The sequence below is a fragment of the Pipistrellus kuhlii genome, unplaced genomic scaffold, assembly GCF_014108245.1.
Source record: "Pipistrellus kuhlii isolate mPipKuh1 unplaced genomic scaffold, mPipKuh1.p scaffold_m20_p_9, whole genome shotgun sequence".
Taxonomy (NCBI): Eukaryota; Metazoa; Chordata; class Mammalia; order Chiroptera; family Vespertilionidae; genus Pipistrellus; species Pipistrellus kuhlii.
The window spans coordinates 53,405,828-53,419,687 of record NW_023425595.1 but is presented as its reverse complement, the minus strand read 5'-3'; the positions used below and the strand labels follow the sequence as shown (position 1 = coordinate 53,419,687).

Sequence of the window (13,860 nt, the reverse complement as noted above, 5' to 3'; positions counted from 1 at the left end):
TTTAGCACAAGGAATGTTTTGGAAGAAGGTGGTCAGTCTACAGATGGATGTGCTGTGGCATCTCCACCCCCAGCTGTCAGTAGAAGGGAAGTGGGAGTGCCATTTCCCCCTCAAGCTAAGTAAGAAGAGGAGCAAAATAACTGCTGCAGCGTGTAGATGCTCACTCCTCGCTCTGGCTGATGCCAAGCGGCTCAGAATTTTGTAATGATGGTCCAGACCCACACAATGTTTCCAGAGCAGCAAGCAAATTAGTTCTCGAGAATACTGTGTGTTTCTTGAAATTGGCAGCACAGGAATGGGAAATCGTTACTGTGGGGCCAAATGGACAACATGGCCATGGATTGAGTAGGCTTGTTGGGCTCACACACAATAGGGCTGCCTGGTAGGGGATGGGAGAGTCTCCAAAGAACCCAATGCATCTTCCAAGAGGAAAGAGCATCATGTGGACAAGTCCATCACGTGGAGCACTCAACAACCACGTGAGAACCACAAATTTTACCACCTAAGTAGCTTTTCCTAGTATTTTGTCTGATTTGAGAAGTGTGCAGAGCAGCGATTAGAAGCAGGAAGAAGGAAGTGGAAAGAAGGAAAGAAAAGACATATAAATACCTTTGGGTCTAGCCTGTGCTGAGATGGAAGGAAGAAAACATGGAATTGGAAGTTAGTTTTTATTTAAATAAAAATTTAAAATGTATAACCTGAGAATGAGATTACACAAGCACCCACACACACCTTGGATATAGTTGGGGCAGAAGCCAGAAATCAGAAGGGGCATACTGGAGAGCAGTAGGCGAGAAAAAGGAAACTATCTTATGTTTAAATTCTACAGAGTTCAGTCTGTTTAGTAAACCAGTTACAAGCAGTGATAATGTGCAGGAAGTGTTAGGCTAGGAAAGAGTTTCATCTGTCCGTCTACTTGATATTCCTATTCATATGGTTGAGAAATAATCTCTTAAATGGAGGAAAATATTTTTTTTCCTTTTGTGGCCAGAAGTATGTGTGTCACATTTTCCATTTCAGTTTGAAAAGAAATTTTGCAGGGGAGAAAAAACAGTGTACTAAGTAACTTGGCAACCTATTTTAATATGGAACAAACTTTTTAAGCATGGTGTCCATTTGACACTTCATTTCCTCTGTTCATTTTGTCTTTTTAAAAAAATTATTTATTGCTGAGAGTATTACAGATGCCCCCTCTTATTTCCCTATTACCCCCCTCTACCTGGTTCCCATCCTATCTTACTTATGCTATCAGAACAAGAGAAAATGTCTACATGTTGGGACAATATCACTCTTTATGGACTGAGACCTTCCTAGATACTAGTAGAGTCAGAGTCTGCACCAGACTGTGAAAGGTTCTGACTCTCAGCCATTCAGGTGGGCTGAGAAGCGGGACCTGAGGGCACATTCTGCAGCAGAGGCTGCTCAATGGGAGAACATTTTGGAGGAGCTGGCTGCAAGCCAAGAGACTGGATGGCTCTAATCATATTGACCAACGTATGCTTAACCTGAAAATGCTTCTTCAATATGAAAAAAGCAGCTTATAAATGATTACGATAGTTTAAATTTCCATATAATAAAGTAATAACGCAATAAAAATAAATGATAATAATAATGAGTGGCTAATAGTAAGCATTTATCATGTACTAGGCGTTATGCTAAGCTCTTTGCATGCATTAATGCATTATCTTATTCAATACAATGATCCAAAGAGCTAAGTAGTGCTATCATCCCCATTTTACAAAAGAGAAAATTGAGCCTCAAAACAATTTGTGTATCTTACCAAGTTCACTGCTAGCAAGTGGATGAGAAGAACATTAATTTAGATCTGCCTAACTCTAAAACTCAAACTCTTAATTTCAGATATATAAAGTTAGTCATAATTTGAAGTAAAGAAACTGCAAACATTGAGATATATACCAAGAGCGTTAACACTAACAAGTTTTCACTACTTTTAAATTACAGGTCACAATGTTACTTCTATCCACTTTTGCATATTTTTTTCATTTCTACCTTAGCATATATTTCAAATTCATATCCTAAAATGTGTTTCCCTCCTGAGTGTCATCTTTTTAAATGATAGAAAAAGCATTTCCATTATGCAACCCAAATATATATACTGTTTTGATGATGTAATACTTTTCCAAAATAAAATACAGGGGTATCTCTTTCTATCTAAAAACATGTAATAAAATTGTTATAAATGCACACTAAAGTACAAAACATATTTTTATTACCATTTTGACATCTTCATAATAAAAAAAAATCAAACTAAATCATTTTACTTTATATTTGTTGACTACTAACAGTGTTTTGATGACTAGAAAATTCAAAACATATCTTAGAGGAAACTGCAAAAAGTTTAACTTTTTAGTGTGTGGGAAAAGAGCAGTTCTAAAGCAAAAATGCTTTACTAAAACTGCTTTGATATTTAGAATATTCTAGTAAATAGGAGCATTTTAAAGGACACAAAACTTTCAATTCCATACCCCGAATGCAAAACCTTTTCCCTTCCTAGCAGCTCAGCTGATTTTCAAAGTTTACTTGGTCTATTAGAACAGGATCATCTTTTGAAATATAGGACAATACAGGACATTTACTGAATAGAGGCAGAGAGAGCGCCTGGAGAGAACATCTCAAGATATTGGTGTCTCTTTTAATCCGTGCTGCCTGACGAAACAGGCATAAAACTCCACTCTTGGTTCAACACCATTAGTAGCTCAAACCCTGTGTTGTACCAAAACCCAGGAAACATAAAGTAGGCAGAACAAGCTTTCTTCAACTCTCTTTCAAAGGAGAGCATTCCATGCATTTTTCATGCTGTGTCTCTTCTCTTCCATAAGATTTTAATGGAAAAAAGTATGTCATGTATATAGAACTCAATAAAATGGAGAGACAGGAGCTGTATAATTGAGGGAGATGCAGAAACAGTCGAGGGAGAAATCTTTTAAAATGCATCACCTGAATACATTTGAGCTGGAAAAGTAAGTGTTTTTTACTAAAATGTTTTTTTAATAGCACAAGGAGATTTATGCTATATAAAAAAAAAAAATCTAAAAGGATGATCCATCCCAAGCAGATTATTTATTTTCAAAATGAATATTTATAGAGAGCCTCTGAATTAGGCAGTAATCTTTGCCTTTGTTTAAACACAATTAACTATATGCAAAATAAGGCAGAGCTTTTCAGAAAATATGTATGCATAAGTACTAATATTGGCAGTTATTTCAATATCTGCTCAGTGAGTATATAAAATGAGGAGCAACTAAATTGTTATTGTCTTAATTAATGAGCACCTGTACACAATGAAAGCATGACTTATTTTATGAATGCAAGAAAATCCAACCAGGCAATTAATGTTCAGTTAAACTCACACTATTGAAAAAGTAGCAAATAAAACAACTTGTAATAGGCAAATCATAAAAGCACAAAAGTTGGATTTTCTGTGAATGAATCTTTTCCAACACTTTTAGGCTATTTTATCTTTCACTTTCTTAGTTGCTTAAATTTTACATGGGAAGAATTGGAATATCTTTTGTATGGTTATTCAGACTTAATGCAATAAATTGAAGATTTGGGATTTTTTTTCTTAAAAAAAAACAAAACAACAAAAACAGTGTGTTTTAGAGAAACACTCTTTTTTTTTTTTTAAAGGACCAGACCTAGTGTGTTTTAGAGAAAGAATCAACTCTTTTGATAGATTATTTTAATTATTATAAATTTTATTCAATTTGTAAATAGTCACAAATCACATTTTTGGTCCAATTCTGTAACTACAATTCAAAATAAACACAGTTAATTCTTAGTTTTCTTTGTTATTGTGTCTCTGACCCAGGTACTGGTGTACTTAGGGACATATAAAAGAATAAAAAAAAATCTTTCAACAAAGACACATAAGCACTAGTGCCTGACACTATCTGGTGCTAGAGATAGAACAGTGAACTAATAAAACAAAAGCATCATTCTCAGTACCCTTATATGCTTTAAAAAATGTTTTATTGATTTTAGAGAGAAAGGAAGGGAGAGGAAGAGGGAGATAGAAACATCAATGATGAGAGAGAATAATGAATCAGCTGCCTCCTGCATGCCCCCCGCTGAGGACCAAGCTGCAACCTGGGCATGTGTCCTAACTGGGAATTGAACTGTGAGCTGCTGATTCATGGGTTAACACTCAACCACTGAACCAGACCAGCTGGATGACTTATATTCTAATGATTTTTGAGATTCATATGTTATCATTGAGTTCAAAGTCATTAAATTTTTTCCCCTCCATGTATCTGCAATCTACCTCCTTCCTTTATCTATTGGTTTCAGATTTTCCTCATTAATATTATTGACATTTGTGTTTACCTAAGCTAGTGCCTTACTAGATATTTTTAAAATCCAATTTTATACGGACATAAAAGATTAATATTTTTTAAATGTAGTTTTACTGATCTCAGAAAAGAATGGAGAGGGAGAGAGAGATAGAAACATTAATGATAAGAGAGACTCATTGATTGACTACTCCTGCACACCCCTTACTGGGGATCAAGCCTGCAAGCCTGCAAGCTAGGCACGTGCCTTAACTTGGAATCAAACTGTGACCTCCTATGTTAACCAAAACGGTTTTATGATGTCTAGGTAAATGACTCAGGAAAGATTACACTAAAACAAGCAATTATGGTTAATTCAGCTTGCTGTCAAAGTGATTAGAGGCATACCAAATGGAATTCTCTTACCTGCTTCATTGGTGCGGATCATTCGAGATGGGGTGCTTGGATCTCCAGTCCCAATTGGATTGGTGGCAACCACTCTAAATTCATATTCCACCCAGGGGTTCAAGTCCACCGCCATGGCTGATTCCATATCTCCTGTTATGATTTCTGGGACTGTGGAGAGACAGAGATTCCACATCGTTAGGAAAGTTCATGTCATTAGGAGGACTGGAAAATGGTCACAACTAGCAATCAAGGGTACCGCAGGCACTGACAGGATCCGCAGGCTGATGCCTCCTTCCTCATCACACATGGCCATGGTGTCACCTTTGGTCTCATTAGTCAAATCAGAACCAATCTTCAGGAAGTAAGCACTTGTTATAGTTATTTAGAATCCTTTCTCCTCATCTTTATACATGAATTGCCATACTATAACTTGCCATTATCTGCACTAAAAATCATTGTGTCAACCCCTCAGCCCCGGAGAAGACACCCAGTGATATAATCTAAACAAACAGCTCTTCAATCTCTAGGAAAACTTCTCGAGCAGTCTGCCTCTTCCAGTTCTGGCAAACATGCTTTGCCATTTGGCAGTTCCAAGCAGCAGATTAACAAGACACATTTCCAATTTAAAAACTCCAGGTTGCAGGAGCTAAGCAGAATCTTTGAACTCTCCTTGGAGTGACTTTTGTACTAAATTTCAATTTTGTTAAAGTACTTGGAGCCCATTACACCATATTCATGCAAGAATAGGCCTTCCTTCCCCTGGCTATGCTCCTGACCACCAGGGAGTCACCAAGTCCCCACTCGTGGGCCACATGGGAGCTTGACAAGTCCTCGATCCCAGCTGGAGCACCACTCCTATAGCTCCCTCCATCCCCCCTCACCCTCATAGCAGGCATCCCACCCTGCCTGGCTGCTCCATGCCTGCATTTGCAAATTAACCAACCATCTTTGTTAGGTTAATTTGCATACTCACTCCTGATTGGCTGTGGGCATAGTGGAGGTACAGTCAATTTATATGTTTGTCTTTTATTAGGTAAGATAAGACTGTTTGTCAATATAGTGACCACAGAGTAAAAAAAATGTCTTACATCATATGTATGCTCTATTTGAGACTGTCTTTCTTGTTCACACATCTCTGCTGTCTAGGAAATATTTCTGGAAGAACATTTGTTATAGGAGTGAAAATGGGGAAAGGAGAGGATCCCCCTTAGGACTTGCAAAGATCCCCTGGATTTGTATCCCATCCTGGGGTTCTGTTTAATCGTGGATGGGAGGGGCTGGGGAGCTCTTGATTTGATGATTCAGTGCAGTTTTCGTTATGACAAGGTGGAATTAAATATATTTGGATTTCTCATGAAAATCTCTTTTGAAATGTATCAAGAGGATTTTACCAAATAATCAGCTCTGTGAAAGGTAAAGGCCGGAGCATAGACAGTGTGGTTTGTCTGACAGATTTCACAGCCCTTGCACAGCTGATTTTTTTTAAGGCAGTGAAATGAAGACCTTGAAAAAAAGTCTGTCACCTCTGCACTGGCAACTGAACAATAAATATTCCTGGAGTCAAAGAGCTGGGGGCTGGGGAGAGGGAGAGCCACAGTTCAGTCCAAAACTTGCTGAACTGCTGAGCGGTGCCTGCCAAACATACAGGTGGGAAGGAGAGATCCCCAGACACTCAGCCTTCCCCAACCCCTAACCTATACTGTATTGCCAATACTTGCTTTGGGTCTACAGCTCTCACCTCACTGTTTCATGTGTTTCAGTTTACGTTAGTCTCATCAAGCAACACTAGACCTTTAGGTCATCTCTTATCTTTTTTACTCGAATCCCCATAGAATTCTGTTCATTTGCTTTTCTGTCCCAGTTCTCATCCTTCTGTACTCTTTGAAAATCCTTTTGGTTTGACCATTGGAATTTATAATCCATCATTAGCAAAATTCCCTGTATACTCATTCTTTTCTCGGAACATTCTTCCAACTGTTTAATGGTATTCCAAATCCTCTCTGAGGACACTTCATGCTTCTTAAGAAGTGGCCATCTAAAGTTACCATAAAGAAGAATAACCAGTTCATCCCAGTTGTCTCTCTCTCTCTGCCCTACCACCAACCAAATGTCTCTAATAGTTTTTCCCCCCATCAACATAACAAGCATGCAGGTGTCATTCTCACCAAACCAAACCAAACCAAACCGAAACAAACAAAAGTCTCTCAAAATTTCTTATCCTTCCAGCCTTCACTCATTTTCTATGCTTCTTCTATAGCAAAACTTCTTGAGGGTTGTTTGTGCTATTACTTGCTGTTACTGATTATTTTTCTTCTATTCTTTCTTGAGGCCATTCAAATAAGTCTCTTATTCCTTGCATTCCATCTTAACTGATCCTGTCCAAATTACCAATGGTTTCTGTTACTAAAACCCTATGGTAAGATCTCTCTTCCTCATTTTCCTTGACCTAGCATCATCCTTGGACACAGTTGATAATACTGTTTGAAATATTTTTCAAAATTTAACTTGTTTTTCTTCTACATGACATCTTTATCTGTCTCAGTTGCTGGCTTCTTTTCCTCTTCCAGATTCATCCCAGTTCTAGGAGCTTTTTCCCATGCAGCCTCATGATTTTAAATGTAATTTATATGCCAATCATTTTCCAATTTTTTATCTTTATTTTACGTCTCTCCCTTAAAATCCAGGCTCATATGTATAGGTTGGGGCAAAAAATAAGTTTACAGTTGTTCATATGGAAAATATAATTAACAAATAATAATACAAGAATAAACTCTGTGTTTCATGTTTTCATAACTATTAATTTACTTGTGCCTCATCCTGTACAACTACCTATTTGATATCTTTAGAGCCCCCATCTCCAAATATAGTCATAATGGGAGGTTAGGGCTTTAACATTTGAATTTTTGCGGAGAAGGGGACTCAATACAGTCCACAGCAGGCAGGTTGAATTTTATTTATTCATTTATTTTTAAATAATTTAAAAAATTTTTCAATTATAGTTGACATACAATATCATATTAGTTTCAGGTGTACAACATAATAGTTATAGATTTATATAACTTATGAAGTGATCACTCTGATAAGTGTAGTACCTTTTCTTAAATAATATTATTGACTATATATCCTATGCTGTACTTTACATCCTTGTGATTATTTTTATAACTGACAATTTATACATCTTAATCCCTTCCCTTTTTCATCTATTCCCATAAACCCCCAATTCCACCTGGCAACCATGAAAATGTTCTCTGTTTATTTCTGTTTTGTTTGTTCTTTTATTTTTATATTCTGCATATATTTGAAATCATATGATATTTGTCTATCTCTGTCTGACTTATTTCATTAGCATAATGCCCTCTAGGTCCATCCAGGTAGTAACAAATAGCAAGAGTTAATTCTTTTTTTATGGTTCATTTACATATTCGATTACATATATGTACCACATCTTCTTTATCCACTCGTCCATTGATAGACACAGGTTGCTTTCATATCTTGGCTAGTGTAAATAGTGATGCAATAATCATAGGGGTGCATATTTTTTTATTTTTATTTTTTTTTAAATATATATTTTATTGATTTTTTTACAGAGAGGAAGGGAGAGAGATAGAGAGCTAGAGAGAAAGAAACATAGACCAGCTGCCTCTTGCACACCCCCTACCGGGGATGTGCCCGCAACCAAGGTACATGCCCTTGACCGGAATCGAACCCGGGACCTTTCAGTCCGCAGACCGACGCTCTACCACTGAGCCAAACCGGTTTTGGCAGGGGTGCATATTTTTTTTTAAATGAGTATTTTAAGGTTTCTTAAAATAAATACCCAGAAGTGGAATTACTGAGTGATATTGTAATTTTATTTATTTATTTATTTTTTATTATTATTTTTTTTAGTATTCCCATACCATACTCTTTTCCACTATGGCTGAACTAATTTGCAATTGCACCAACAATGCATGAGGGCTCCCTCTTCTCCACAGCCAGGTTGAAATTTATAATAGAGTGGTTGGGATAAGCCTCACTGAGAAGGTGCATTTGAATAAACTTTTGAAGGAAGTATATGTTTAGCTATGCCAATATCTGGGGGGAAACATCCCAGGTTGAAGAAGTAAATAGTGCAAAGGCATTAGAAGCAGTATATATAGGAACATGAGAGGATCAGTGAGTCAGAGTTTTAGGGCTACCAGGGAACTCTTTTTTTAAAAAAAATATATTTTATTGATTTTTTTACAGAGAGGAATTGAGAGGGATATTGAGCTAGAAATGTCGATGAGAGAGAAACATCAACCAGCTGCCTCTTGCACATCCCCAACTGGGGATGTGCCCGCAATGAAGGTACGTGCCCTTGACCAGAATCGAACCCAGGACCTTTCAATCCGCAGTCCGACGCTCTATCCACTGAGCGAAACCGGTTTCGGCAACCTTGGAACTTTTGATCCTCTTTACAATACTGTCTTTATTTTTTCCATTCATTAAGTTGAAAAAATACTATATAATTTCATTGTTTATTAGTTCTCTCTTTATTGTTTGTCCTCACTCATGAGAATACAATCTTCACAAAGATGGGCATTTTTTGTTTTGTTCAGTCATATATCCTAAGTGCCTAGAATACTAGCTGAAATCTGCTTGATAAATTTTTATCAAATGAATAAAAGGGGAGTTCAAATAGTTGTGATAAAAATTGGAACAGTTTCTATTTTAATTTTGATGTCATTATTCAGGCTGTATTTTTAAAAGGAATTTTAATTTAAAATATAAAAATATCCTTCCTCCCAAAGCTACTTGCTACTTGTAAGGGCTACAAAAAAGCATGAGTTAAAGTTATTAAAATTTTTGAGGAAATAATGTGCAATATGAAATAAATTAGAAACAAACTTTTAAATTAAAATTAGGAATTTTTATGCCAAAAGCATTATTGTGGAGATTAAAGCAAATGGAGAATGTATACTAACATAGGTATTTTAAAAGCCTGGCAGTATATATAATAATAAAAGGGTAATAGGCTAATTAGAATGAAAGTTCTTTCCGGAATAGAGGGAAGACAGCCTGAGTCCCAGGTGCCAGAGGAAAGCCAGAGGCAGCAGCCAGGGGAAGGAAAGTCTACTCTTGCACAAATTTTTGTGGATCAGACTTCTAGTTATACTATAGAGATGTTCTTTCTGGAACAATGAGGATAAGACTTTCAAAGAAAACATTCTGCTTCAGAGGCAACACACAACAACTAAAGACAGTGGAGGAACCCATATTGATTCAGGGAGAAACTTGTCAAAATGCCTTCTAGTGAAATAATTTCATCCAAGGCTTTAATGAAATAATTGCATGAAAATTAAATAAGCCTCTCCGGTTGACAAATGCAATCAGCCAATCAATCAGTGGAAAACATCCAGCGACAGAAGATGTAGCCACGGACAGAAGAACAGTAAATACCATATTTGAATGAACAATGACAAATCAATTCTATGATTATAAGTGATTTGTTATTTCTAAACATAGTTAAAAACTAGGTCAGCTGATACCGCTCAGTAATATGAAGAGAGTTAGGTTTCCAAATCAAAAGCAATTTGTTCGACCAGGATAGGGGTTTGCAAGGGAAATTATTTTTTTTAATCATTTTTTATATATATTTTATTGATTTTTTACAGAGAGGAAGGGAGAGAAATAGAGAGCCAGAAACGTCAATGAGAGAGAAACATCGGCCAGCTGCCTCTTGCATACGCCCTACCGGAGATGTGATCGCAACCAATGTACATGCCCTTGACTGGAATCGAACCTGGGACCTTTCAGTTCGCAGACCTACGCTCTACCACTGAGCCAAACTGGTTTCGGCTTTATCATTGTTTTCATAATCACTTCAAAATGAGTAAATTAGTCCCATTCCCAGTCATCTGATGGGAGTCTGATTTGGGGGTAGGCAGTATTAATAAGTTAATTCCAGATGTGCTCAGCCAAAAGGTCCAGGTGCAACTCATTACTTTTTTGTCAAAAACGAAGAACTCACTATTCTTTGTATTCATGTTGATGTGTGAAGGAATCTTAAGTGCTTTTTAAATACTAGCTAATGAATTACATTAACTTTATCGGAGAGTTCATATCCATTTTTCCTCCTAATATTTATGCCTTACAGCTTATCTCTATTGGAATTGTTTTAGATGAGGGAGCAACTATTAAAACAAAAGGCCTACTGCTGATGTGGCTCTAGAGGGATTTCTTTCCCTGTCAGGAGCATGCAAGAAGTTGTGTCAGACTGTGCTAGGAGCTGGTAAAAGCAGAATACATTTAAAACAGCTACTTTAGGGCACACAAGCGCTGAGGACTGATCCTTGGCAGGTTTGCCTGGAGGATGTCCCGCCTCTGCCAGTAGCTCTAAGAGATGCTGAGTTTTGAAAAAATGAGTGGCCTCATTAGGTTAAGAGACATCCTGCTAGAGCCCTCTTACTATCAAGGGCAAATAAAATCAATCATTTATAGAAATGTATTTCAAAAATGTCTCTTTTCTTATACATAGCAATCATCAATTTTTTAAAAAGTACTTGCTGATCAGAATTTTAAAAACTCACAATTTAAGGTGTTTCCAGTATTCAGATTATATTTGAAAGATAAAGATGTAACTTTATAGTAAGAGTTTCTAAAACAAATAATCCCAAAACTAACATTTAGTTCAAATGCCTGAGCTCCCCACAACATACAATCTCATTTGTCCATAGCTCATGCCAAAATATTCAAAGTTTATATAAGTATACATGCATATATAGTATACAAATATGTATATTAACACACACATATTATCAATCTGTTTTTCAATCATCTATCAAACAACAAGAAGTAGAAACAGGTGTACCAAGATGTTAGAAACCAAGGAATAAGAGTGTCTAGGAAACTATGGGTATAGTAGGAGGAAGAATTGATGTCCTGGATTGGTATACCATGAGTTAAGGTCAGAGGGACTCAGCGTTTTTCAACCGCTGTTCCTGTGCCGCGAGATGTTGCCTGGTGTGCCGTAGGTGCAGACAAGACAAGAATTTTATAATTTTTCACTATTTTGTTTACTTAATATTTCATAATAAAGTAATTATAAAATACTTTCTTTGTGTTTATTTGATTCCTATTCAAGAGAATTACTTTATATATAGTCAATATAGGCACAGAGTTAAATTTTTTAACATTTTCTAATGGTGGTGTGCCTCGTGATTTTTTTCATGAAACAAGTGTGCCTTTGCCCAAAAAAGGTTGAAAAACACTGCGACTAGAACAAGGGCATATGGTGAGCAAGTAAATGTGTATTGCAATGTACCCACAAGGAAACATCCTCAAGTAGTAAGATGTATGGACAGAGAGGCAAGAGTGGGCAGGGAACATAGCAGGAGGCAGGGGAATGGATTTGTTGAGCGCATACATAACACCAGTTCTGAAGGGGAATCCATTTCCTGGCTGCAGAACAAAATACACGGGCTGTCACACTGAGGACACTTTGGGAGCACTGGGGCAGAGGTTGTAAGTGTTCTTGTGTAAACCTGTTCATGTGGCTTGAATTTGTGTCCTTTTCAGAGTTATCTGCCAAACTTAGAGATTCTTACAATTTCTTGAATATGCACAGGCATCACAGGGTTAAAATGGAGCCAGAAATGAGGCCTATCCCACAATTATGTATATTACAAAATAAATATGTGTACATGTATTGAACACAATAATGATGACCAAACTGAATTCTATAAATTAATATAGACACCTAATATCAAGAAAGACTTGAATTATATTTTGCAAATAAATATATTTCCTTCCTCTGGAAATTGTAAATTTTTACACAAACATAAGTTTTTTCTCAAATTTAATTTATTTAAGCAACAAAATGGACCACATCATTCCTACGACATTCCAGTTAATTGAGTTTTATGTTGACTGCACTCAAATGTTTTATTAATTTTATATTTTACTTCTAAACAGGCAAATTAATTTTATATTTGGGCAGTAAAATAAAATCACAAATCCCTACTCAGTAGGGACAACTGCACCTGAAGATTAGATTGTATCGACACTGTATACTTTTCAAATACCAATTTGTCAAATAAATTCCTAATAACTATCTGGAGAGTATGATGCCACATATTTTTATAAATAGACATATTTGGAGAGATAGTGGAAGTTTAGTTGTAACATGGAATGGAAACCATCTGGGAAGAAATGATTTTTGAAATAATTAAGATGTAATGCAAATATCTTAGAAGCAGGCATTAAAATTCTGCATTATTTTATATAATGTAATTTGATGTCAGATTTTCTTTTCCTGTGTGATTATAAAGAGGTAGCACAAGGAACTGGAGTAATGATCAGTGGTGGTGATTTGAATCTTTACAATAAAATTTCATGGAATTTTATAGAACTTATACTAAAAGTAGCATACAAAAACTGGTGAAATAGGAATGTAGTCTGTAGTTTAGTTAATAACTTTGAGCAATGCCATCTTTCCCATTTGATAATAGTGCTATCGCTATGTTATCCTGGGGGGACTCTGAGGGCTGAGTCCACAGGAAATCTGTGTTATTTTTGCAAATTTTATGTGAGTCTAAAGTTATTACAATAAGTAAAAAAACAAAATATACATGATGTGGTTCCTTCCTGGGATTGAGGAGAGAAAAAAGCAAGGCAGCTTTATTAAAAGAAGCAAACAATGGTTAACCTATAATAATAAAAGAGTAATATGCAAATTAACCGAAATCAATATGCAAATTTTTATGTGAGTGTAAAGTTATTACAATAAGTAAAAAAACAAGGCAGCTTTATTAAAAGAAGCAAACAATGGTTAACCTATAATAATAAAAGGGTAATATGCAAATCGACTGAAAGGTGGAACAACAGAATGACTGTCTGGGGCTGCGAGGGCCTACCCTTGCACATTGGGCCTTTAGTATTTGGAATAAATGATAATGTTTCAAGCATCCAAAAATATTCCTCTGAAATTCTCAATATATATCTATCTATATCTATATCTACATCTATATCTATATCTATATCTATATCTAAATCTAAATCTATATCTATATCTATATCTATATCTATATCTATATCTATATCTATATCTATATCTATATCTATATCTATATATATATGGCAAAAGAGCTCATGATGGGAAGCTGCTCTGATTACATCTGATATTGCCTTCGAACCTCTT

General features: G+C 36.1%; 1 protein-coding gene across 1 annotated transcript in view; it reads right to left on the bottom strand.

The window, feature by feature from the left end:
• CNTN5 (contactin 5) overlaps positions 1-13,860 on the bottom strand; it is a 720,133-nt gene that overhangs the window by 55,578 nt on the left and 650,695 nt on the right. Inside the window, exon 17 of the mRNA XM_036427705.2 lies at positions 4,719-4,868. Within this exon, the coding sequence (XP_036283598.1) occupies positions 4,719-4,868 (150 nt within the window). The remainder of the gene's footprint in view (positions 1-4,718; positions 4,869-13,860) is intronic.